The sequence below is a fragment of the Nyctereutes procyonoides genome, unplaced genomic scaffold, assembly GCF_905146905.1.
Source record: "Nyctereutes procyonoides isolate TBG_1078 unplaced genomic scaffold, NYPRO_anot_genome, whole genome shotgun sequence".
Lineage (NCBI taxonomy): Eukaryota > Metazoa > Chordata > Mammalia > Carnivora > Canidae > Nyctereutes > Nyctereutes procyonoides.
In genome coordinates this window covers 528,352-555,504 of record NW_026575142.1, presented here as the reverse complement: position 1 = coordinate 555,504, position 27,153 = coordinate 528,352, and the positions used below count along the sequence as shown (strand labels likewise).

Genomic DNA, 27,153 nt, shown 5'->3' with positions numbered 1-27,153 from the left:
TTTTAGTATTCGTGGTCCTCCCAGTCCAGATGTGAGCTACAGTCAGGGGGGGGGGGTGTCATTCTTCCTCTAAGCAATGCTGATTGCCCCTTCAGCTGGCCTGCCCATTTCCTAAGAAAATGCCAGTTTGCCACATAGAAGGAGGAAGCTATAATACACTTCTACTCATATAGTGAACACTGGGTTCAAGATCACGTAGCCAAATGTATGTTTCCATCCAACAATTTATTGTATGAATTCCTTTCTTTTCAAGGAGCATTGTTGACAACTGAATATAAGAGTGATTCCATAATCCAAATGAATTTTCAAATGACATTTGGTCAAAATGAAATGTATCACGAATTCTGTTTGGCTAAAAGCCAAGGTAATTATTTGTTAGCAAGTAAAGGAAAAAATAAATATTGACAAAGACGATTTTCTTTCATGTCAAGTGGCAAAACCATTAATATGTACTCCTTTGAGAAAGGGAGCGTAGAAATTACTGTATTTTCTCTACATGATAAAATAGCAAACCAGTATTTTAAAAAGTCAATCAGGTCAAAATTGTAAAACCAGGGGGATCCCTGGGTGGCTCAGCAGTTTGGTGCCTGCCTTGGGCCCAGGGCGTGACCCCGGGGTCCCGGGATCGAGTCCCACATCGGGCTCCCTGCATGGAGCCTGCTTCTCCCTCTGCCTGTGTCTCTGCCCCTCTCTCTCTGTGTCTCTCATGAATAAATAAAATCTTAAAAAAAAATTGTAAAACCAAAGAAATGCTCCAACTTGTCAAGACTCGCTAAGTCAAAACGTCCTTTCACTGAATTCTCAGGAGCAGTTCTGGCTTGATGTAGCAAACTGCTGTGTTCTTACCCGAGCACCTGGAAGCCCAGGTTCGCCTGGCCGTCCTGGATCCCCCTGACTTCCTTTAGGTCCTGAAGAACCTACAGGACCCCTCTCTCCTTGAGCCCCCTGTTCCAATGCAAAGCAGAATGTGTCAGGAAAAAAAGAAATGGTGCAGGAAAATAAAAGCAATAAATATGAAATGTATGTTGTACAAATCAAAGCACTGGTATACCATACAGACGCTTTGTCAAGTAGTTACAAAGTCACAAAAAATGTCACAACATAGTCTCTTCTAATTTGTATTTCTTATAGGATAATGGTTTTTCATCATTAGCCAATGAAAATTATCTAATCTAGATTTGGGGAAAAAAATACCAAAATTTTAAAGTCTAAATTCTGGATAAAGGAAAAAGTATATATACCAGTCAAGGAAAGGTGTATGACCTTTTCTTCTCAGCGGTGTCCCTAAAAAGTCCGAAAACAAACTTCTCCCTACTTCCAACCATTATACATCCCCCATCCCTCTATAGAATAGAAACAGCACAAGAGGGATTTGACATTAGGCTCAAACTCCATGTCACTCTTCAGATCTGGACCCACGTGGACCAAAGCTAGAGCACCATTCCGGACAGTGGCATCTTTTGGAGCACCACCCACGTGAGCGTCAACATTTGATAGGATGACCTCACCTTCGGTCCCGGTAAGCCATCAGAGCCTGGAAAACCACGATTGCCAGGAGCACCCTACAAATGACCAAAACGTGATTCTTAATTGTTGTCGATGCTCTTGAAATGTATCATGAGTATCTGATCCTGCTGTGAAATGCACTAGCAGGCATGTCTTTTAACTGCTCTATCATTCCTTACTATCCCAAAATTTACCCATATAATTTTTACTTTTAGTATTATATGGTTTTAAGAGGTGTGATCAAGCCAACATGGCAATAGATAAGTAAGCAGGGGAAAAAAAAAAAGAAACCTAACTATATGGAAAGAAATGTTAAATTTTGGAAAACATGTAAGTACTGAGCCAAAAATTATTCAAATTAAGAACTATACTAACAATTCATTGTAAAATTAAATATAGAGAAAATCTGATATGAGCAGCAAAGGAATGGCACCATCCACCACCATCAAAATGTCAATGACATGTATTTGTTTTGTCTCCCACGTGAAGCTCCGTGCTTCCTCTGAAAGTTTCTACAAATGTTCGGTGATATTGTTGTTTCATTATGGCGACCTCTTCTGATCTCTAAAGTCACCGACCCTCCTGGCCTCCTGGCTTTGCATTTCCTGTTTCCTCTGCTGACAACGTTCTTTCTCCAAGTTCTCTTGCTCACCCTCATCTTCAGGTGTCAGCTAGGATGCCATCTTCCCAAAGAATCCTATTTCCTAACCACCTAATGTCACACTACCATCATATACTGTTATTCTCTCTTTACCACATCACCCTGTTATTTCCTACGTGTATATACAGCATTCATTGAAATGCATAATTATATTTTTGTTTGCCCATTCACTTGTTTATTGTGTACCTACCCACTGGAGTAAACGATTATTACTAGCCCCCACTAGTACAGAAGGCTGGGACCACAGCCTTCTTTTTCACTGATGTAGCCTAAGTACCAATATATCAAACTGGCCCAGTGTAGTTGTTCAATCAGTATTCACTGAATGAATGAATGAGCACCAATTAAACAGGTGGCTCCTTTAATTGACAATCATCCTGAACATCCTGCATCCTGCTGTGAAATGCACTTGCAGGCATGTCTTTTAACTGCTCTATCATTCCTTACTATCCCAAAATTTACCCATATAATTCCCCTACAATTCTAGAATTTATTTTATTATTCAAATTTTACCCTTTCTCCCATGGAGCCTGGAGGACCGACTGTTCCTGGATCACCTCGGGGACCTCTCTTGCCTTCTTCACCAGGTGGGCCTATTGGACCCTGAATACCATGTGGCCCCTATTGAAAACAGAAGGACAGTTACCAGAAAGACCATAGTACAAGGGAGTCATAGTCAAAAGCTTCATTTAAAATGAAGTCAGTTATAAATGTGAAACTGTATTAAACTGTTTCCATCTAAAGGTATATTTCTCAGTATTATTATGTTAACACTTGAGCATGTTGACCTGTGCACTCTGGGACAATATTCATGCTCTTCTTATCCTTTAAACAAAAAAATGAAGACTTACTGGTTCCCCTTTTGGGCCAGCTTCTCCTTTGAAACCCGGAACTCCTGGATCACCCTAAAATAAAAGTATGAATAGTTATAAGAACCAGGACATTTAGCCAGTCCAACCTGCTTTAATTAATTATACTAAGTGGGCCTTGAAAACTTTTGCTGGTAAGTTTGTGTTATCATTTTTTAAATTTTGCAAATCTTGTAGAATGTATGTGAAATTTTATAAAATCTAGTATTGATTAGGTAGCAGTTTGTCTATTTTACAGTCTTCAGAGACTTATTTTTAAAATCTTGTTTTATCATGCATACTAGGAAATTTAGAATTATTCAGTTATTCCAATTTGCTAATTAAAATAGAACTAACAATGACAACTTCTACAGATAAATCTATTTCAGGTTTATTTTAGGAAACAGACTTGTTTACCCAGAATCAAGATAATTTTATATTTATGTTTTTATTGACAGTTGGACAACTTCAAACAGGCATTTCATCTTTGGAGCGTTCTGTGTTTTTTTTATACATGTATTTTTAAATACTAGTTAAACTTGTGGGGAGCAGATTGCTAAATTGAGAACATGATAAAATCAAATGTGAAGTATCAGCAACATTTATGTCTTAATAAATCTGTCACCAGCATTTAAAAGGATTTATTAGCATAACTAAGTTACTTGGAACAGAATTCAAAATATTTGTTTTAGGTAGTGTTAAGAAAGAAAGTTTTAATTTTTATATATCAAGCTAAAAATATATAAGCACAGCTTCTCAAAGTGTTTATTTCTTATGGGCTTGTCGTAACATTTTTTTTCTAATAAATAATTTCACAAAATATGGAAATTCATTTGATTTGAACAATATGGTGGAATCACTTTTCACAATATCTCTTGAGAAATAGCCGTTAAACCCATTTTAACCAAAGTGTCATTATAGCCTCCAGATTTCTTCACACTGGCTTGTAAAATATTTCCATCAGTTTATTATTCAAATACTGATAAAATTCTATGAGGCAGACCAAAGTCATGACCTTATTATTTTAAATTTAAAAACCCACTAAAATCCAACACAACGCAATAATGTTCCCCTTTGAATTTAAAAGCCTACACTGTACATTAACATTTGGCTTCCACTTTACAAAGATTTCTGTCTTTAATTGGCTCATTCAAATAAGTCACATTATCTATGTCTCATTCCATCTCACTGAATACTGTTTTTCTTGGCGCTCTTCGTCGGATTATACTAACGATGATAGTTATTTTAAAGGACATTACCGGTTGGCCTCGAATTCCTGGAGGTCCCGTGCTACCCTGAGGCCCTGGAGATCCAGGTGGCCCTGCCAAGCCAGGAGGACCGGAGGTACCCGGAGAGCCCTATCAGAATGAAAGAACGACATGATGAGCAGAGACTAAGTACAGGTCTATGGTCCCAAGGATCACGCCCACTTGTGTTTCATGTGGCACAAATGCACTTAGTTACTCACCGTTGGGCCTTTGGCACCAGGTGTACCATCAGTTCCTACTGTACCCTAAAAGATACATGAAAAGTTTGTAAGCTATTAAGCCATATCTAGGGTGGTCTTTGAATGTCCACTCATATTCCAAAAGGAAGCAGAAAATTGTTGTAAAACATCAACCACCATTATATCCTAAAACTCACTTCTGTAACTAATTCCCTTTTCCATAAAGTAGATAGAATTTTGCAGAGTTGACAAGAGAATTATGTTTTTTTAAGTCAGTTGCAAACACTCATTCAGAATTCAAAGAAGATATATTAAAATAGATTGCCTTTGTTCTGAAGTTATAAAACATGTCAAGCTTTCTGTTAAGAATATAGTTCTTAAATGTACTAGGAACTTACAGGAAGACCTTGAGAGCCAACTGGGCCTGGTGGCCCAGTTTCACCTCTTTGACCCTGGGGACCTTCGGGGCCTCTTGCTCCAGTGGGACCTGCTTCTCCCTAACAGGATACAAAAGAAATGTTAATTTAAGAAGAACATAAATGTGTGGTTCAAAGTTAATTGCTTCTTTGGAGCTTTACATTTAATACTCAAGTATTTAAAGGAGTCATAAGCACAAACTGGTTTACAAAGGATGTGTGCCTAACTATGACTTAACAAGTGGACTCACTTTCCTAAACCTCTTCGAGTGTGATGATGTCTGTAACATTAATAGCAAAGCTAAGTCGTCAAGGTAACCTGATAACTACCGTTATTTCAACCCAAGATAGTGGTCCAGATAGTAAATAAAAATATAAATGTCTAGTTAACTTTTAATTCAGATAAATAACAAATAATTTAAGTATAAGTTTGTCCCAGGCAATATTTGGGCCATATCTATACTAAAAATTTATTCTATATTTATCCAAAATTTAAACCTAAGTGACTTTCTGTATTTTATAAACATATTAGATCCCTCTAGCTCTAACCTAGTGGGACCTGGAGCTGGAATTTTAAAACTAAAATTGTAAGCCTATGGGTGTTCATTAGTGCCAATAAAACATGTTAAATCCCTATTGAATCCTTGAAATACAAGGAACTGGAGATGGAAGTTTATTCTTCATCCAGAAAAACAGAGACCATGGAAGAATTTAACAGGTGTAGCAGAATCCCGGCCAAAAACAAAGATCTGGGAATTTTATGTTTGGGGAGGTGGGAATAGGACAGACAAACAATTTCTGTGAAAAACAGTTTTGCAAACTGTTTGATTTTTAAGCAGTTTTCAGTATCCAACAGCCAGTATTAGAAAACCTGAGGAGGAGAAGGAAATATGCAGCATGAACTGTTATATAAATTGTGATTCTAATGAGGTCTTAGCTAGATGCCACAATCTAGCAGAAACTGCTTTCTGCCCAGTCTTAGTCGTGGGCGCTGTGAGTATTCATTCTATCTCTAGTTCTCTGGCCAGAACTCAGTGTAAGAGCAGAGGGTCTCACATGAAAGGGGAAGGGTTTTTGAATATTTTGATGAGGGACCATGGGGGGATGGGCCCTCTAAGGCCAGAGTCAGGAACAGCTGGATTAGGACCTCAGGGAGCAGATCAGAAACAGAGGGAACCTCAAGAGGGTCCTACGAGCTCCAGTGCACAGTGAGTTCTCAGTGAATAAGGGGTTGGTTAGTGAAATGATGCAGGGCGCCACTGTAAAGCAGCCACATCTCTGCGGCCCAAAGTTGAGAGACAGCATTAGGGACAGCCTGAAGAATCATTTGACTTGATGATGGTGACATTTCTGAGTATTTAAAATGTCAGCTATGGACTTTTTTGTTGTTGTTTGTTTCAAAATAGAGTTCAAAACCCATTTGAGTAGCACTACTAACAGGAAGTGTGGATCTATATGGAGGGCATTACTTAACCTTCAACAAAATTCCGTGAGGAGACAAGATTTAGAGAAGTGAGGGGATTGCCATGGCCTCTTGTGAGTACATCTCCTCTTTGAGATGAACAAAACTATTGCCAAGGGGAAACTGGGTGTGAGAGGCAATCAAACACACCGTGTTGTTTAAAACTTGTAAGTAGTGTTCGGAATGTACTCACTAATTTAGCTAGTATAATCTTAATAATCTCCTACTCTAATCCTTGAATTTATCATCCCAAATACTGAAAGAACAAATTGTGGCTCCCTACAAATGTAAATCATCCCAACAGAATACTGTAATCCCTTCCCCTGTGGAAAGCCAAATAGCCTCCCTGCTTATTCCTTTAAATGGGTTGTGTCAATGGTAGGGAGCAGGAATAGGAGTGAAAGCCAGCACTGTGTGAGAGAACAGCCTTTTGACAACCTCTGATTTATTATAACCTCCTATTGTTTAGAACATTCTGCTATTTAGTGCTGTATCCAGGAACAGAGCTCCAATTCAGATTAAGTTCTTATTCCTTGCAGCTGTTACAATTGTCTAGCCTTAGAGTTCTAAGGCAACAGATTCTTTACAATTGTATAATTACCAGTAATTCTCTTTCAGTTACATATTGTTTGCTAATCTCATTTTTAAATATTCTAAGCTATTTTTTTTTCCCCTACCAGAATAGCGCTGAGAACGCTCTAGGCTTTTTCCATGGTTAAGAGCAACCTCCATACAATTAATGAAATGAAGTTCCTCACTTTGGGATTCATAACCTAGTACTTCTTGTAATCAGCTAAACATATTAACATTTTACCTTCATCCCAGGATTTCCTGGAAAACCAGACGATCCAGGTATCCCAAGAGGACCCTATTAAGAGAAACCAGAAAAGTGATCAGACATGTTTTTTAATCAATGTCCTACTGAATCATCTTTCATTCTTAGGCAACGTTCTGTATTTGGACACATAAGAATAATCCACTTAGTACTTTCAAATCCCAACGATAATATAATTTTATTATAAGTACCTTCCAACATTGGTATGAAATAGTACCAAAAGACATGTCCAGTGGCATTAAACACTTGTTGTTGTAGTGTATTAGAGAACAAGTCACAATCACAAACTGTTTGAAACAACTGCTTCTTGAGAGATGTATTTTATTTGTGTTAACCAAGTAATATAGTTTTTAGAAAGTTGTTTTATACCAAAATCCGGGACTGTACTTTATAAAAATGATGCTTAAGAATCACCTGGATATTTTACAGTGATTTTTTTTTCAAGCTGACGTGGATATTTATCACTATCCCATATTTGGGAAGACATGCATAGAGTTTAAATCATTGAAAGAAATGAGTATAAGATGAACTCCATTCTTGGGCTCCTGGGTGGCTCAGCAGTTGAGCTTCTGCCTTCAGCCCGGGGTGTGATCCCGGAGTCCTGGGATCGAGTCCCACCTCGGGCTCCCTGCATGGAGCCTGCTTCTCCCTCTTCCTGTGTCTCTGTCTCTCTGAGTGTCTCTCCTGAATAAATAAATAAAACCTTTTTTTTTAAAAAAAAAAAAAAAAAAAAGGAAGCATTCCATTCTAGGTTATCCTGATTCTTCTTTGAGGAGTATACTATAATTCCATCAGTTTTGCAGTAATAAAATCCCTTTTAAACTATACTTATGTTTTCCTGCTATTATTTCCTTTTTAGGAGTAACAAAGCAGGAAAGATCCTAAAGGCAAATACTTTCAAATCTGATTTACCCTCCTAGTATTTCTCTGAGTTTATTGTGCTTTTCTCATCTATCCATCCTGTAGACCATGCTACATTCCTGCTCATTTTATTTTATTTTTTTAAGATTTTATTTATTTATGAGAGACCACTGAGCCACCCAGGCTGCCCCCTCCCGCTCATTTTATATGCTCATCTTTCAAGACTTAACTTGAAAGTTGCTCCTCTTTAAGTCCTCCTTGATATCTTTATCTTACTCTAGATGTAGGTACAGACAGGTAGGTTCCCATAATTGTACTTCAAGTTGCACTGCACAGCATAGCAGTTAGCAACAGCATTACACTGCAATAGTAACTGATATATCTCTCTCCCTTGATAGTTAAGGCAGTTTCCAAATATAAGTGATTTGTGTTTATCACCTTTTTATCACCTTTTTATTCCAAGTGTCCAGGACGCTGAATGCTCTGTAAATGTTAACAGATGTACAAATGGAACAATAAATGAGTGAATGAATATGAAAGTAATACAACTCACCATTGGCCCAGGTTTTCCAGGCATACCATGTGTGCCTCGTTGTCCCTAATTAGGAGGAAAAAGACAAATAAAATTCCATTTTCTACAGTATTTGCTCATAATTCATTTGTTTTCTAAAATTTCCATGTTAAAAACTGAAGAATAAATATTAAAGTTAACCAACAACCCTTAAATGGGTCAAAAAAAATATATTTTTGTACAACACTGATAAGGTAGTAATAAACACATTTGTCCTTACAAAAATAACAAAGAAGAATCAAAATTGAAAAAACGAAACTGATTAAAATGATCCTTTTTACTTGGAACATACGACTTTCAATAAAATGATCTCAAAGATACTGAAATTTTGTACATCTGCCTTCCTAATAGATTAACTCAGAGGAGGAATGTGCTTCTTGTAAAAACAACAAAATAAAGCACACACACGCACGCACACACAGAGGAAATTAAATAGTGAATGCTATGGCTATCATCTAGATCTTCCTTCAGCACTGAAGAAACCATTGTACCACTGCTGGAAGTGTTACAAGCTGATGACTCATAGTTAAGACCCTCCCATAAACTGCCCTCAGCTAAGGAGTTCACATAGCCAAGGTTATGCCTCTTCCCAGGTACCACTGCAGTGGTACAAAGGATTGGCCCCCCATTCATGACAAGTCTGATGAGCCATGCCAGCCCCATAGTTCTCATGGAACTGAGGACTCATGGAGACTGGGGTCTTTGTTGTAACTGTAATACAGTTTAAATTCTCCCTGTGACAAACCCTGCTTTTTATTCATTTCTTCACAAATGTAGTTTCTGAGAGCACTCCACAATAAATGTCCTGCATATAAGTCTTTGCTTTGATGTTGTTTCCTAGGAAACCAGACCTAACATCCTGATACCCTTGGTGCCTGAAGAAGTACAAGAAAGTGGACTCTAAAATGAAAATGTAAAGCTGGACTCCTCACTGAATGGCTTGTGACAGATGAAGTAGGACTCACTCTTGACATCCTGGGGTGATGCAGCAATGAACACTGTCTCCAGTAGTAAACTGAGATAGGGCACAAGTGTCAGAGAAAGGGCTATGGGTACAGTAGCTCAGGCACTTGAGAAGGATTAGTAGTAGCAATTATAAAATTGACGGAATTTCATGGCTCTTGTTGAATGAATACATTGGAGAAAAACATTGAAAGGCTAATGGTGTTTAATCATCATTATAAGACTCTTTTGGAAGCATCTTAAAATATCGTAATCTTCTACAATCAGAGGGAAGAAAAAGTTGATGGTTGGGATCAGGGCTTGATAAAGCTTCAATAGCCCTTGTGAAGGCTGAATTCTAAAGCACAGAAAGCCTGTTATGCTGTCCCTATTTTGAGGGCCCTTGGTTAGAAGGAATGAAATTTGGCATTGGGATATCTTAAGAACTTTGAAATCTCAACTCTGAAGTCTATGGGCCTGTAGAAATTCCCACCATCCCCACCATTAATAGCTTATTCTTCCTTGCTTAAAGGGAATGCAGAAGCCTCTACTTTACCAGGCAATATATGCTACCACCACTACCCCCTGCTCCTGTCCTTTGGCCACCAGATGAATAACTATTTTTTCTCAAAATAACTAAGTTGAGGAAAAGTTGCTTCTGATAAAAGAGGGAAGATACACACCAAAGGAGTCATGAGTGCTTTACATCACATAGAGGGAGAATCCAAAAGAGAATGCATGTGAGTAGGTCCTGAGGGTACTGGATCAGGAGGGAAAGAACATAAAGTGGAAAACTTAAAGAATACACAAACACTCTCCCATGATGCAGTTAACACTCTGATAAAGACTCTGAAAAATGGTGTTGACATGGGAGATGGTTCTTTGAAACTTAGGAAGAGCAATGGCCTAGACTAAGTGGGATAGAAATGCCAGGACTGCCTTGGCAGGTAGTAGAATGAAGCACAGAGAAGTAAACATACTAGAGTGGATACTCCATGTAAGGGTGGGTGAGGCAACAGCTGACTATGTTCTACAGTATTTTCTGTGTTTCCAGACGACACTTTATCTTCAAAGGGATAAGAAAGGGCCTAGTGAGAGGGTCTCACTTCTCCCCAGCCAAGGCCCTGACTTTGTACTACTCAGAAACTCTAAGGTGGTTGTCATCTTTAGGCTAAGGGTAACAGCAGGGGATACTGTAAGCCTGGGATTCCTATTATTAATGGGGATGAGAAGATCTCGCAATAAAGGCCAGGTGCAGTCCTTAATTGTCCAAATTAAAGCAGGTGCAATACAATGAACTGCAAGGTTGAAATATTAGCAAGTATAGTCTAACACCTTCAGGGAGCTATGAACAGAAACAATGGAATACATCCCCTATCTGGCTAGGTCAAGGCACACAGGCAGACAGCAAGGGCATTTCTCAATCTATACATTTAAAATAAATCAATGACAGGGGTGCTTAGGTAGTTCAGACAGTTAAATGTCTTCCTTCAACTCAGGTTATGATCTCAGGCTCTTGGGGTCGAGCTCCACACATTGGGCTTCCTGCGCAGCAGGAAGCCTGCTTCTCCCTCTCATTCTGTCCCTCTCTCAGGCTCATACTCTCACACTCACACTCTCTCATGAATAAATTAAAAAAGCTTTAAAAGACTAATAAAATAAACCAAACACAGATAATCAGAAAACTCGGCTCTTTTAAAAGGGTACACTCACAGTACTTACCTTTTAGGATTATGATGAATGTGAAATAAAGCATGGAAGAATGTTTGGCATACGACAGCTGCTTGGTAAATAGTACCTACTATAATTTTATTACTATTCCAAATTTTTTATTTTTTTCATGGACTCTATTCCATGCTGCTATAGGTTTTTATAGTTTTCTTAACTTTTGTATTAATATAAGTAGGCACCAAATGTACTGTGGTTATGTAGGCTGTTAACATTAACAGAAGCTAGGTGAAGTTTGCACAGGAACTTTCTATACTACCTTTGCAATTTTTCTGTAAACCTAAATTTATTTCAAAATAAAAAGCAAATATAAAAACCGAAAAATTAAAAAGTAGACAACCAGTACTATTTTCTCATTTAAAAGACATATTCAGTTCCTTTGAAAACACTGAAGCACACATACTTACAGGAGCCCCCTGTGGCCCAAGTCTTCCCCTTTCTCCTGGCATTCCCCTTGGGCCCTACAGATGAGAGAGAAAAAAAAACATCTCTTGAAGCATCTTATTTGACTCCTAAGGTAGTCTGGCTACATCACGCAATCCAACCAAGACTCATCATAATTGGCCACCAAACAGTAGTATTTCTAGAAGCAACTGTGGGTTTGAAAAGATCTCTACCTGTGGGGATACATAACCTACCACCTCTTACCTAATAGATTTTACTTTATGTAACTATAATGGACTAAATCTACAATAATTCTGATTTAAACACTAACTATAGAAAAAGAATAAGAGCATTCAATGGTTAAGAAAAACAATGAAATGCAAGAAGCCTGTTCTATTTAAAGGGTGCAATTCTCTGGATATGCCTTTCTATCAGCTGGTAATCAAGTTTACTTCATCAGGTAACATATCTTCTCCATATCTTTTTATTTTTCATATAAACATTCTCTTAATTTCTAAAAAATAAAAACAAACAAACAAAACAAAACAAAAAAAAAACAAATAAAACCCAAAGAATTAAATTGATACATACCATTGGACCCATGGCACCCATTGGACCAGTAGGGCCAGCTTCACCCTAAAGCAAAAATGAGGTTATATTACAGTATGAGAAACCTACAACTGATACATCACTTTTTCTGTGTCTGTGTGTGTGTGTGTGTGTGTGTGTGTGTGATTTTAAAAGTGTATTTTCAGACTGGGCATCTGAAAGGCATACTTGAAATGAAGGGCCTCAAAATTCTGATGTATTATTTTCTCTTAAAATGCAATGGCAATTTAGTTTCTATAGAAATAAGCATAAAATAAAACTGAAAATGTAATAAACAAGATTGATAAGACTATCATGTCTATTCATATTAATTAGGAACAAAAAGTAATTATATGTTTATATCTGATAATACTTTAGCTCAAGTAAAACTTTGCAAAGCTAAAACTGACCTTTTAAGATCTATTATAGGAAGTTTAAAAATAAAAAAGATTAAAGCCAATGCATATACACATATATAAATACACACACACACACAAACACACACAGAGATATGTGTATGTATATCTTGCATGAAGTTCCCACTAAAAAGTCCTCTGTACTTCTTTTATGGTCTCTCTCTCTTTCTCTCTCTCGAAACATAAACACATCTTGTGAAGACAATGGCCAGAAGGCCTTGGAATTAAAAGGGTACTAAATGATGAAGCTAACAACTACCTAAACCTCTCAGATATTTTTGAAGAAGAAAGAAGAGGGAGTGTGTTTAACGGGTGAATTCACAGTACCATCTTCCTGTAACACCCACCCCATGCTGGCAGAAACCCAGTGCCATGATGGCTGTTCTTGGTGGCAAAGGGAAGCCATGTCATGGGCCCTGCCAAATCTACTGCCACTCATCTCTTAAAAATTATATTGACCTACTCAAATATCTCTTTTTTGGTACTCCTCATTCCTCCAGAACTTAAGATGGCTCTGAAAAATTGGTAGGCACTTGAAGCAAACCTAAGGTGTGACAGAGACGTGACTTGGGGATAATGGGCATGCTTACCTTGGAACCTGTTGCCCCAACTTCACCTTTAGGGCCTTCAAGACCTTTGTGTCCCTAAGAAGAGAAATATAAATTTATATTTTACTTGCTTTTTTTTCATCCTCAGATTTGTAAAAGAAGAACCAAAAAGCTCACAGAAAGTGCCTTATAAAAATATAAAAATGGTCATTTAAAGTTGTCACTCAGAATGTTTCCAAATTTTCAAGTTTTTTGAAAGCCTATTCAAAGAAAATTAGAGCAACATTCTTAATTTGTAGTGTTCTCACCTTTCAGATTTTTGTGACTTCGCAGAAATTTCATCTATAGCTACATATGAAAGACTTATGGTGGTTTTAGAGAAGACAAATAATTATGCAGTTTATATAGTTATAAACTCTAGGTTATAGCAATGGATGACATTCAAAATAATTAATAACTAGTATAGCAGCGCGCATTCTAATCGGAGGCTCAACTACTCAAAACAGGCCAGCCAGTATATACTTATTAAATATCAGTCATGCTTTCTGATAATTAGATGACAGATAGATAGAAGATAGGTAATTTCTTTTTTTTCTGGAATTTTGAGATCTTTTTTCATTTGAAGGTAAATCTTAATGTTATAAAATTCACAAATATGCTAATTTAAATACCTAATTCTACTTATGTAAAACATACTATAAACATACAAATATGTATGTTCTCCACATGTCAGAGTCTATTTCTGGTTTGGAAATCCAGAGAATCAATTCCCTCTAAACTGCAAGTCAGCAAGTGTTTCTTTACAGTTCACTTGAGCAAAATTCATACAAAATAGTAATTAACAATTATCTTCTTTACTTGTTAACTCACAAGTAAACATCTTAAAAACTGCATTTTGTGAAAGCTTCTTTACTGAAATGTAGAAAAACTGAACTACACAGTTAAAAATCTCTTAATTTTTTATTCCTGGCACCACGACCACAATGTTGGACAATATACCTGATGTGATGAAATGAAAAAGAAAAAGCTGTAACAGATAAAAGACCTCATCTGACACTAACTGCAGTAATAATAGCTGCAAGGTTTGCCAACTGGGGCTGTGAGAGTCCTGGGTAGGAAGGGTTTCCTATGTAAGCCGCAATAATTTCTCTGTGGATCATCGTTCCTTTAAGTGGCAGAGTTCTGCAGCTCCTCTACTGCATTTGGGGCGATATCTCCAAGTGCAGCTTTCCTGACAACTCTCACTCTCTCCTGCTAAGAACTGTAGCGTTTTCTTCTGAGAGATTTAGAACCTTCTGCTACCACATCCATCACCTCCGCCACCAGCTCCATAACCACCACCATAGGGACTGAGCTTCTTCCACCAAAACTGCCCCCATTCACGGGTCCATAGCTTGATTGCTGTCATCCACTATAACTTCCAAAAATCATTGTGGCTCCCATCACCACCAGAGTTACCTCCAAAGTTTCCTCCTTTATTGTAACCAACATAGCCTCCACTGCCGCCATATCCGACTGCTTGGCGTCCGTATCCTGGTCCGAAACCACCATGTCCCTCCCTACTAGTATAACCAGGACCACCACCGTCACTGCACCATCACCTCCAAGTCTCCAAGTCCATTATATCCCCATCCCCTTCTCCATAACCACCTCTGCTGCCACCACCTCCACCACAGCCTCCTCTTCCACCAAAGTTTCCTCCACGACCCATAACGTTGACAGCTCTACATGCACGACCTCTTTGTGATCCAGCAGACTATATTTCTTCAGAAAGGGCCTTTTCCACTTCACAATTATGCCCATTGACAGTGTGATATTTCTGAACAACAATTTTACCAATTGTATCATGATCATTAAGTTACATAAGCAAATCCTCTTTTTCCCCCTCTACCTGTCTTCCATAATTTCTATGGTTTTAATCTTGCCCTACTTTTCAAAGTAGTCTCTCAGATTATATTCATGTGTATATTCTTTACTACAACCAATGGAAATTTTCTTCACTGTTGGATGGGCACCAGGCTTTACAGAATCCTCTCCAGAAACAGCTCTCTGGTTCTGTTACATGCCCATCAATGTTGTGATCAAGCACACACTGCTGCTGCAAAAAAAGTTTTATCTTCATCTTGAGTGATACGTAATTTCTATATATGTAGGTAACACATAACGATTACATATTAATTATCTTGAGTTATAAAGAGAGAGCATTTCTGTGGCCTTCCAGGTCTGGGCTGACTGGGCCCTCCCATGACCCAGTGCACTCTCTAGTATCATGTCACTTATTCTACTATGTAATTTTGTCTTCATAACTGTAACCCTATTCGCCTGAAGCTGAAGGCTGTGGATTTTTCTCATTCATCACTGTGTCCTCTTGTAGTACAGTAACCAGCATACAGTAAGAACACAAAATATATTTGTTTATAGAATCAAATGAAATTCAAAGGAAATATAAAAAAGCATTGTGAATTTGGTAACCACAGATGAATACGGAGACCCTAGCCAGCTAAGGACAACTGACAAGCAGAATTATAAAGATGTTGAAGGTAATGCTTCCCCAGACTCTACTCAATAAGCTATGATATCTGAAAAGATTTCAAAGGATTGAACTTACTCGGTGACCCTTCAGGCCTGGAAGACCAGGAGCCCCAGGAAATCCTCGAGCTCCCTATGGGGAAAAAAAATAGATAAGGCAATTGAAAGTCATTAATAAGAATAGGAAATGGCTTAAATTTTGTTCCAAAAAAAAATCTAATTCTTAGGTTCTTTTAGCAAAATACCAACAAAGAGAATGGAGTAGTACACTTTAATCTGCCAAAATACACCTAGGTGATCAAAAATTAGCAATGCAAATACACTGTTAGAAGTGGGAACATGACTTATACAAAAATGTGGATTAATGTCAGGTATTGATTTGATGACACTTCCAAATTTTGAAACTATATCACTGTATTATAATTAATAGCAAAAACAACATAAAAAAAACAAAAAATACAAGCAAACAACAAACATAAAACAGGAAAATAAGCCTAAATCAATATGTTCAATGTCTAAACCAACTAGATCAACATATTTGGGGAAAAAAACAGGGAAGGAACATAAGGAAAACTATGCTTTCTCTATATTGTGCTTTACTTGTGGTAAAAGAATAAATACATCTGTTTTATTTTCTCTGAACTACTAAATATGGGCAGCAGAATAGGATTAGAAAGATTGCATTAAAATGTAATCAAAAATTTATTTTAAGTAAAATGTTCAGGAGAAGTTTTAGGATCTATGACTGTTTCAAAGATTAATGAAAGAAGTGAAATATCCAACAGAAGGGCTGGGGTTGGTCAAGAAATGTGGAGAGAACAGGTTGGATCCTAGACTCGATAATGCCTTAATTTATGCTAATTTATGAATCCCCCACCTAAGCATAGTGAATTAAAAAAACAAGAGAAATCAAACAGAAAATTAAATCCAAATGGTTTGACTATTTTGAAATGATGCTTGAAACTTTTCCCTCACACTCTCTTCAAATAGATAAGGACCCAGGGACTTAATTATTCACTTATTCTCATTGCCTACATTAATTTGACTTTGAATTGAATGCCATTGCCACTGGCACCAGAAAACTGAGTACAGTGATAGTGTAGATCGATGTATCAATTATTATCAATTATTACTATTAATCTGCATATCTGTGGCACTCAGCCCTATGCCTAATGAGTGGGCATCCAATGAATAAACACTGAATAAACAACTGAAGAAATGGTTTAACATGGCTCTTAACACGCATAACACTTTTCCCAAACCTTATCTAAGGAAATTCTCTTGTGCTGACACAATCTCACAGATGGCAAAATCTTCTGTTCTGGACATCATTGCCTTCATTCACTGTTTTCTAAATACTCAATGAAATTCATATGATAAAAGCAAAGCAATCACTCCTCTGTGACCTCTTACAGGGAAAATATTTCTGTAGTGCTTTAAGGGGGGGTTATAACAGCCAGGGCACATCAAACCATGTTCTCTGAACAAATAAAGTTCCACTAATTCTTCTGTTTACACAGCCCTGCTTAGGAATTCCTCACTTCAAGAACTTCCTTTAAGTTTTTCCACTGGAATGCTTCCCACTTTACTGATATTTGTTCCCTCTCTTTCCTGAGCAGGAAACTCAGTACATGCAGCCTATAGGAGAATTACTGAGCTATGCTATTTCAAGTAACTAGTGAACATCGAGTTTTTGTGGTTTGCAAGGGAATTCTCATGTGATTGCATATCTCTAATACAACAAGAAAATGAACCAGATGTACTAGTACTCATAAAATTTTCCCTTTCTGCTGACCTGAGACTGTCATCACACCCCAATCACATGTGTCGTTGCACAGAACTTGCAGAGTGCATCTGTGACATGCTGGCAGGGCCTCTTCCTCCCCACGGAGGGCCTACACTGAGAGGATGCGCAGGAGTGCAGCAGGACGGGAGGCCCAAGCCTGGACTGGAAGACGTGCACATCTGTGCTAATGACTAAACCTCATGCCTTCCTCATGAGGGAGGAAAAGAAGAGAGAGGGCAAAGAGCTGGTTTTATATTTGAAACGAAATAATCCTTGGAGCCCAGTAAGTTCCCTTAAAACACGAGCACTCATTTAAAAGAAAATCTCCGCATTGAACCTCATCAATTTTCAGGAAGTAAATGGAAAATAATTCAGTACTACTGGTTGTATTGAGTGGAAGGAACACTAGAAAATTACAGGAAATGTAGGAAGTAAAAGGTTGAATCAGTGTAGGGGTTGTTAGACAAGGAGAAACTGTAAGAGCACAAGTGTTAAGAGGATTTTTGCTTGCTTATTCTAATTTTCCCCATTGCCTGTGTAGCATATCCTAGGAGAGGGCCTATCAAAGTAACACTGAGTGAGGATGAAAAGGTGGGTTCAGAGTAGGGCCAAGTGGAGTGTGTTACCAGGGACGTGTCCCTGTGGTAAGCCAAGGGGGAAAAATAGCTATGTTAGGGGTACTGGCCATCAGTGTATCTTGCCATAAGGTTTTAGGGTCCAGAACATCGATCAAGACTTCTAGCCAACATGACGGTTTGAGGAACAGCCAAAGAGGCATCCTGTCCACAATATACTGTCCTTAGCATATAAAAAACAAATCAGTAAACTCTCAAGCTATTCTATTAGACGTGTGGACAATACAAAATAAAGATATTAAAAAGACAAATGGAAAAAAAATAAAAAATAAAAAGACAAATGGGATTAGGAAGTTGTGAAATAGAAATAGGTCAGGTTGGTGACTTCGTAAATTTGACACTCAGTTTGGAGAGTGTCCATGTTAGCTTATGAAATAATTATCTGGCTCTAGGAGGATTATTCATATGGTGCCAATGCAAAATAGGAAATTGGAATTAGCTGTCACTCTGGCAAAATGTACTATTTCACAATGACAGAAGGGAACATATCTTGGTAATACTGTCTAACGTACATCATGAATTACAAGGTGATTTTAATAGTCTTTACTTTTCAAAGTTTGCTTTTATGGCATTGTATTGATAAGTATTAACTTACTGGAGATCCTGCAAATCCCACTTCACCAGGATTTCCATTTCTACCAGGTTCACCCTTTAAGGTAAAAAAAAAAAAAAGGAGGAGAAAGCAAAGAGGATTAAAATACTCCCTTCTGAGACTAGATGACAAATCAATTGCAGATAAAACTCTTTTTTCAGAAAGCTCATGCCCCCTCCACACCCCCCCCAACCACCACCAAATAAGAAAGCTCATGCCCAATGCTCTCCAAACAGTATAAAAGTGAAACTGGCTCTATTCCTGCTAGCAATCCATTATAGCAGTCAGCTGTGAAGGTTTCATTCATTAATTTATCCAGAAGAAGAAATTAATATCAATTATATTGTCTGACCTAGCTCACTATTTTAAAACATCAGAATTTACCCACACATACACAGACGGGTATATGCTATGTTATTCTGTATTAACATGAGGCCCTGAATTAAGAGTTTCTTAGAATACTACATGTCATTTCTTGTGATAAAATAGTTAAGAACTACTAGACATATTTTCTTTATAACCAAATTCAATGTAATCTGCTTAAATAAATCTCATGACACACACAGAGAAAATATTTACCTGGTTTATATCACACAGAAATTAATGGTTTACCCATAATTTTATCCTCAATTTTGGTACAACTAAGAAAAAAAAATCCAGAAAAGCAAATCTGTTTTTGCATCCTGTTCTTAGATCACCCGTTATTACTGTTAAAACCTGAAGTTGAGTCTTAACTTTAAAAAGCCAATTGAAGAAATGGCTTTTTCAGCATTGGAGAGCAATATCGGCACTACACAATTAATACATTAAAAAATTCCATTTAATGAAGACTTCATAACAATGTTTTGCCATCCGAGCAATGTATTTTCTTTAAGTTCACTTCAGGGGTTCCACCAGCAAAAGTCATGGCTATCGTGACAGAAATTCTAGCATCTTATGGAGAAATCACAATGGAAATCCAGAGAAATTCAAGGAAAAAGAATCTAACGATATACAACCATCAAAATGAAGAATACTCTTAGATTTTGTAAAACCACGCTCCAGTTTTGCCTGAGTTTCTGAAAGCTACAAGTGAGGAAAATAAACTGGTAATCAAGGAATAATATTCATATGAACGCTGTAGCTCCTTCTTCTTCAAAGTTTCAAAACATAATGAAGGAAGGCAACTTACATCTTCACCGGGTTTTCCAGGAGGACCCTCTGGTCCACGTGCTCCAATTGGACCCTAATAATAAAACGAAACAAAAGGAAAAGAGAACATTTACTTCTCTGCGCCTATACTTATCAATGATAAAAATCTAAAATATCCTTGAGACAAATGAAAATATGATAGAAAATAGCCTTATTTATATTCTAAATTTTATGTTGCATGCTTCAGCTTATGGGCCCAAAGGAAAAAAAAATCAATTTCATAAATGCAAATATGTCAGCATGGTCTGCTAACCATATTCAAAGCCTCTGAATTTAAATACTCTACCACAGGAAACATAATATGTGCCTCCTGAACTGGACTGTAATTTCTCACTATATTAGGAAAGAGCTGACAAAATAAATAGCTCATCATTATTATTACATTATTACAACTGTGGACCCATATTTAACTGGGTCTACATGCTTACTTGACACTTACCATTGGTCCAGGTTCACCGGGTTCACCAGGAGGTCCTGTAGGGCCAACACCACCCTAAAATTGAGAACAAATTATGTAAATAAATAGAATTATATGTAAATTATATATACAAACCAAAGAAAAACAGAATACTAAATCACATATTCCTGCAGATGGTGCAGTTGTTTAAACCACTGGCTCTACTACCTTCCAGCTCTGTGACTTTGAGGGAGCTACTGACTCTCTATACCTCAATTTCCTAATCTGTGAAATGAGGATAATAATGCTACCTACTTCGCCTGGCTGTCATAGCTCTCTTGGTAACAAATACATGTTAAGGACCTAGAGTAGAGCCAGCATGGAGTGAGTGCTCCATCAGTGGTAGTTAGCACCACGATCGTGACGTGACCATCATCTTCTTCATCACCGTCAACAACTAGGTTTTTCTATTCACCGACGGCAGGAATATAAAATAGCTTGAATTAACACTCCACACACATGACAACAATCGTATGAAATCTTTAACAGAGCTAAGGATTCTTTTTCTTCCCCTTTCTTCTGAAAAAAATATTTCCTACTGCCTGTCAAATCACTACAAAAGTTATCTGGTGAAAGCACCACACTATTTTATTTGTATTTGATATGCTATAGAAAGAAAGTGTAGTATTATATTCTTTTTAAAGATTCCATAGAGCGATTATCTTGACTGTAGTTTTTAATACCACATGGTGGTAGCCTTCTGTGATCTGGTTTCTCAGCCTCAGAGTTAGCACATAACCAATTAGGAGAATTTTCATTATGACATGACATAATGATCTGTTATTTTAGAAGCAAAGGCATATAAAAATTCTTTGTATTGGAGGCCAGTCACATAAAGAAACCAGATGATAAAACTTGAGCCCCGTGAAGAAACTTTGAAAAACATGCTGCATAAATTTCTGAGTAAAAGTTAACTGAATCAGCTTGTTCCAAGTGAGCATTACAATATGAATTTAAAGGCCAGCCAAAAGCATTCATGTCACAGAGACCTTATTTGTATTTATTTTGTTACAGTACGTAGTTTAATTATAAAAAGACTTACTTGCTGCCCTTGTAAGCCTTGAGGTCCTCTTGGGCCAACAGGACCCTTAAAAACAAATGAGAAAAGTTGCATAGTGTTCGTGACAATTAGACCAAAATTTCAAAAATCTTGCATCAGGCTTAGAATCTGGAAAAGTGAAGCTCTGACAGTGAAAGATGATGACATTCTCCATTTGTACTCATCTGGAATGTAGCTAAATTCAAGAAGATTAAAGTTTGGCAACATTTGGGATGATTTTATATATACTTTCAGCCTCTTTTTTCCCCATGTCTTTGGGACAAGAACATTTGCATGCTTAAGGGTGGTTCTGTTAAAAAGAAAAATCTTGGCAGGCAAAGTAATTCTCAAACTGTCTATTTAGTTCTTCAGTGTCACAGCAGAGAATTCTTATAACTTAAATGAATGAACACGTTGAATTAAAGACTTAGGAAGCCATCAACAACAATATTGAATAGGTCATACTAAAATTAAGTTTGAAATTATCTATGGCACTAAGATTTCTGGATTATTTCTTTCATAACATACATTTAAAGTATCTACATAGGCTTTCTCCATTTAAGTATGAAATGATTACACTGAGGCATGACAATGAGAAGGAAAATACCATTTTAGAAATTATATTAATAATATATGCATATAATTTTTGAAATGGCAGAAAAAGTGAAATCAATTAGATCAAAATCAAGTTTGTTCTTATGGCAAAAATTTAAATTTTTATTTTGAACTGATCAGAGGTTTAGCTAGTAAGAAAACTGACACTTCATTAGAAAATAAACACATAGGCAATTTGAACTTCAAGTGGATGAAAACTAACCTATTTCAAAAATTCATCCCAAGGTGATCGTTGAAGAAGCCCATACTGCGAAGGACTTAAAAAGTATACAAACAATGTTTAAGGATGGGTAAATGGGGTGGTTATGTATGTGGCCTAACTTCACACTTGGCTACTGCCTGACATTCCATTAATCTGGGATGCCTTTGAGTTACGAGATTGTATTCTCCAAATATCCAGGTTCAGAGAAAATGGGATTCCTGTTGGCAGCTGAAGAAATTAAAAAGTCGATGGGAATGGTTATGAGGAAACTTTAGAGTTGTTGGCTGAGGCAGTCAGAGGATGGTTAAGTAGGAAAAAACAAAAATTAAAATGGCAAAATTTGGCAGCCCGGGTGGCCCAGCAGTTCAGCGCCGCCTTCAGCCCAGGGTGTGATCCTGGAGACCCGGGATCAAGTCCCACATCAGGCTCCCTGCATGGAGCCTGCTTCTCCCTCTGCCTGTGTCTCTGCCTCTCTGTCTCTCTCTCTTTCTGTCTCTCATGAATAAAAAAATAAAATCTTTAAATAAATAAATAGATAGATAGCCAAAATTTCCCACATGGCAGTTTTGCCAAATCACTGTTTCTAACATTTGTTGTGGTGAGTATATGTTTTAAAATTCTTTATTTTCTTCATAAATCAAATGATCTATAGAGGCAACACTTTATTAAAGTCAACAAGTACTTTGCACAGTTATGAATGGAACACCGCCGGGCTTTTAACTGGTACACGGCAGGGTTTGATAAATAATTTGAAGGAGTTAATGGACGGACAGATTTGTTTAAGAAGACACAGACTACTTCTTAACTAGCTAATTCAAACCTTGCTTTATATAATGTTATTTTCCACAAGAGCTTTATCGGTAAAATCTGCACTTACCACAGAGCCAGGCATGAGTCCTACTTGACTCCCAAGTCCAGATTTCTCATCTAACCCAGCCATCTGAGCTGAAAATGGCTGTGAAAGCAACAAGTTCATGTTATCTCCACAGTAAAAGACATACATCAACAAACTTAAATTGAGAAACGCACATTATCTGGGATTCTTATACAAAGACTCTTCTGAGAATATTTTTATATTTTTGACTTTAAAGTGCAGAAAAAGATTCAACCTCGTTTTCATTGTGTGTGTTTTTGATTCGACAATCTTCCTCGGAGTATTTTATAACCATGTTCCTTTGGACCACGCGGTCGGTCTCACGCTGGGTGAAAGCGTGCACCATCCTGCCCGTCTCATCGATTTCAGCTTCAAATCTCTTTATCTGATTTCCTCCCACAATTGGTGCTTGCCAAATGTCTGAACAAAGCCTGCAAGATGCTTTTAAAATATCTGTCCTGAAGATTCCAGTTTCCATTCCAGACTATTTTACTTAGATGGTATTGTTTCTTTGTTCATGACCAGTAAACTTTAACTGTATTTACAGAGGTTGATAAAGATTTTATCATCCTTTTAATGAATCATTGACTGTTCCAAGAATTGGCAACAGATTTACCTACTCTCTTTCACAAAAACTCTGGTAACCCAACTGACCAAAATTGTCCATATATATATATATATATATATATATATATATATATATTCCAAGAGTGCTGTTAATTTCTAGACTTTATTGGGGAAAATGTGCATATTATAGAAAAAATAAATTGGCAATTCCTTCTGCAATCAGTTGAGAAGAAACTGTATAAATTATTATAAAACAACAGTCCTATGTCAGGGCTCCATATGTTCCTTGTTTTCCTGGGTGATCTATTCATAAATCCCCTATGTCTGCCACTAAGAATTCAAGAAAGCATTTATGGAAAGATATTTTGTTTTATTTCATTTCTGGCAGTAAACTAAAATTGGGAAATAACCAGATAGCATTTTTAGCGTCAACTCTGTGGCCTTTTCCATATACATTATAAGGGATGTGTCATCCTCCCTTCTTGCGGAGGACATGGCACAGACTTTGTGAGCATCCTGAGCCTGGAGAACAGCAGGAGGATACAGATGTTTCTCTTTTCAGTTTCTATTAGGAAGAGTATTAGTAGTCCTTTAAAATCAACAAAAAGAACAAAATTGCAGAGTCCAGAACAGAACTGAGAAACAAGTTATTTGAAGTAGTACTTTAAAAAAATGCTGTTTGGAATTTTCCAACAATTCTCTGGTGACTTCTTAGTTTTATTGTTGTTCCATAGCAGCACTGCACTCACTTAGCTGCTCTTACAGTCAAGGGCCAACATCTGAACTGAGACAACTTGAAATCATAATAATAAATCAAAAACTTAGGTGGAGGAGGGCGGGCAAAATAGGTGAAGGGGATCAGGAGGTACAAAGTTCTGATTATAAAATAATAAGTCACGGGGATGGAAAGTACAGCACAGGGTTGTAATCAACCACGTTGTGATGACATTGTGCGGTAGGAGATGGTAGCCACGCCTGCCTGGCGAGCACTGGGTAACGTATAGAGTCGTTTAATCATGAGGTTGCACACTTGGAACTACCACCACACTGTAGGTCGGCTATACTCCAATTACACAATTTTTAAAAGCTGAACGTATAATCTAAATACAACACTGAGTAATGCCCAGAACTCACCCTGCTCATGCCATCAGGCCCTGGGTGGGACGGATGTCCGGGGGGCCCTGGGGCACCAGGTTGACCAGGAACCCCGGGTTCTCCATCAATTCCCTGAGGACCACGAGGACCCTGGAGAAACAAGCCAGTGCAGATTTAGAGCCCACTGCCGAATATGTACGTCATAGAAAGCTGAACGTGCAGACTTCTTGGTGGAGATGGAGTGCTCATCATCTTAAAAATGAATAACCTACTATATGATGATTCCAGTTCTATGACATTCTGAAAAAGGCAAAATTATAAAGACAGTAAAAAGATCTGCAGTTGCCAGGGCTTAGGGTGGGAATGGGGAGATAAAGAGGCAGGGCACAGAACTCTAGGGCAGTGAAAGCACTGTGTATGGTACTGGGATGATGAGGATGTGTCAGTATGTGCTGGTCCAAGTCCCTGGAACATACACCCGCCAGGGGAATCCTCACGTGAACTACGGGCTCTGCCGGGAGAGGCTGACAGTGGGGAAGGCTATGGGGACAGAGCATACATGAGCACTCTGTGCCTTCCTTTGAAATTTTACGTGAACCTCAAACTTCTTTAAAAAAAAAAAAATTCTATTTAAAAAAAAAAAACAGCCAATAGCAACCCAGCAACCTAGACTAAGTTCATCAGCTCTGCTGACGCCGTGGATTTCCATAGGGGCATTGTATACTGTAGGTAAAAATTTTACTCTTGATGTGTTAAATCCCCAGTCATGAGCCTTCTTGGGATAATCATAAAATTGTATTCAGTTCACCAATTTTCTAGAATAAGCTTCCTTATTTGTTTGGTTTTGTGATATTTAATAAAAATCTCTGAATTTGTTTGTCTTAGATTTACAGTTAACTGTATATGTGCCTGCTTAACCTCCTCTCTCCCCCAAAAAAATATCTGAAAGCCCACTGACTGGGGTTTGTGGCTTTTTTAATCTTTTGAATTTTTTAGTGTTTTGTATAGTTCTTGGCACACAGCAGACACTCAATATATGCTTATTACATTTTCACATTTCAATCCTCTTTATTCTAGTACTTCGGAGTCTGGCAAACTTTATTTTCCTTACCACCCCTGAAGGTAGACCAGACCAATGAGAAGGAGAGGGAAAGGCTCAGAGACCCAGCCAAGTCTAGTTCTCAGAGAAGTGAGCAAGGATTTCAAGCTGCCAAATTCCACTCTCCTCCCAACCATTCTGGAGGCAGCTTGGGGAACAGCCACGTCCTCAGTTCTGAACATGCTCCAGCCCCCAACCTCTTCATTCCCACAAGTCTTGTGAAGTATTTTCTGACTTTTAACCCTGAAGAGTCTTAACAGACTTGACAAGGAAAGAAGGGACCAAAGAGCTCAAAAGTCCGTATGGTTTTTATAATTAGAAGCAAAGATCAAGAAAAATACGGTAAGTGAATTGGAGTTTGATAAAAGCAGCTCCTCGTGCCTAACCACGAGAACACCTCCTGGCTTACAGTAAGTAATTAGAACAGGAGCTGATACAGCGGAAAGAGAAAATATAAAACAAGCTGAGGTGGGGAAGGGGGCAGTTTGCAGATGATGGCCGTGGGGACGGTGGCGTAACAGCTATTCAGTAATTTAATTACTATATTCAAACATTTCTGTAGATTCATAAGGATCTGTTTACCTCTTGGGAAAGGGGCATATAAGTGAACTTATCTACCAAACAGAAGTAGTCTGAAACACACTTAAAATAATTTCTCAGAAAACTATTATCAATTACTTTCTCAAGTCAAACCCTCGCTGACCCCTACGCCACTGCCAGTTCACTGAAGGCTTGTAATCATGCTTAAGAGGCTGACCGTAACTGCCGTCTAGGACCCCTGAGCCTACAGATGAGAGCACACGAACTGCAAATGCGTGCTGTCCACGGCAGCACAGGAAGAGCAGTCGTCTAACCTACGCGAATGGCCTTGCGTGGAAAACTTGTATTTCTGAAACATGAAGCTGCTGAGAACCAGGTTCTGTTATATGCAAAACGTGAGCTGAAATATCTCTGCTCCCAAGGAGATTTCTAAAGACAACACCAAAGCCACATTTAGTGTCAATATGAGACAGTAGAGAGACGTCTGGGTAATACTGATCCTCAAAAATCGTATCCTTTTTCCATCCCTCTATGATTAATAATCATGTTTCGAAGTCCGACCGGAAGACGGCCCACTGTCCTACTGAGTGTGAGGTATTCTGTGCCTCCAAAGCGTCTCCTCTCCATAGCCTACACAGTTTGTACTCTTGTGCAAATGGAGATTGAAATTAGTACAAATCTGTAAAAATGGCCCAAAATAAAGTGAACATAATTATACA

At 37.9% G+C, this 27,153-nt stretch overlaps 1 protein-coding gene across 1 annotated transcript in view; it reads right to left on the bottom strand.

The window, feature by feature from the left end:
- Positions 1 to 27,153, bottom strand: part of COL5A2 (collagen type V alpha 2 chain) — a 140,731-nt gene that overhangs the window by 35,278 nt on the left and 78,300 nt on the right. Inside the window, exons 7-25 of the mRNA XM_055308458.1 lie at positions 24,835 to 24,945; positions 23,137 to 23,214; positions 21,446 to 21,490; positions 20,386 to 20,439; positions 19,927 to 19,980; positions 18,759 to 18,812; positions 15,822 to 15,875; positions 13,256 to 13,309; positions 12,253 to 12,297; positions 11,685 to 11,738; positions 8,590 to 8,634; positions 7,155 to 7,208; positions 4,861 to 4,959; positions 4,484 to 4,528; positions 4,275 to 4,373; positions 3,019 to 3,072; positions 2,681 to 2,788; positions 1,509 to 1,562; positions 847 to 945 (exon numbers count right to left, since the gene is read on the bottom strand). Coding sequence (XP_055164433.1) covers positions 847 to 945; positions 1,509 to 1,562; positions 2,681 to 2,788; positions 3,019 to 3,072; positions 4,275 to 4,373; positions 4,484 to 4,528; positions 4,861 to 4,959; positions 7,155 to 7,208; positions 8,590 to 8,634; positions 11,685 to 11,738; positions 12,253 to 12,297; positions 13,256 to 13,309; positions 15,822 to 15,875; positions 18,759 to 18,812; positions 19,927 to 19,980; positions 20,386 to 20,439; positions 21,446 to 21,490; positions 23,137 to 23,214; positions 24,835 to 24,945 — 1,260 coding nt within the window. The remainder of the gene's footprint in view (positions 1 to 846; positions 946 to 1,508; positions 1,563 to 2,680; positions 2,789 to 3,018; positions 3,073 to 4,274; positions 4,374 to 4,483; positions 4,529 to 4,860; positions 4,960 to 7,154; positions 7,209 to 8,589; positions 8,635 to 11,684; positions 11,739 to 12,252; positions 12,298 to 13,255; positions 13,310 to 15,821; positions 15,876 to 18,758; positions 18,813 to 19,926; positions 19,981 to 20,385; positions 20,440 to 21,445; positions 21,491 to 23,136; positions 23,215 to 24,834; positions 24,946 to 27,153) is intronic.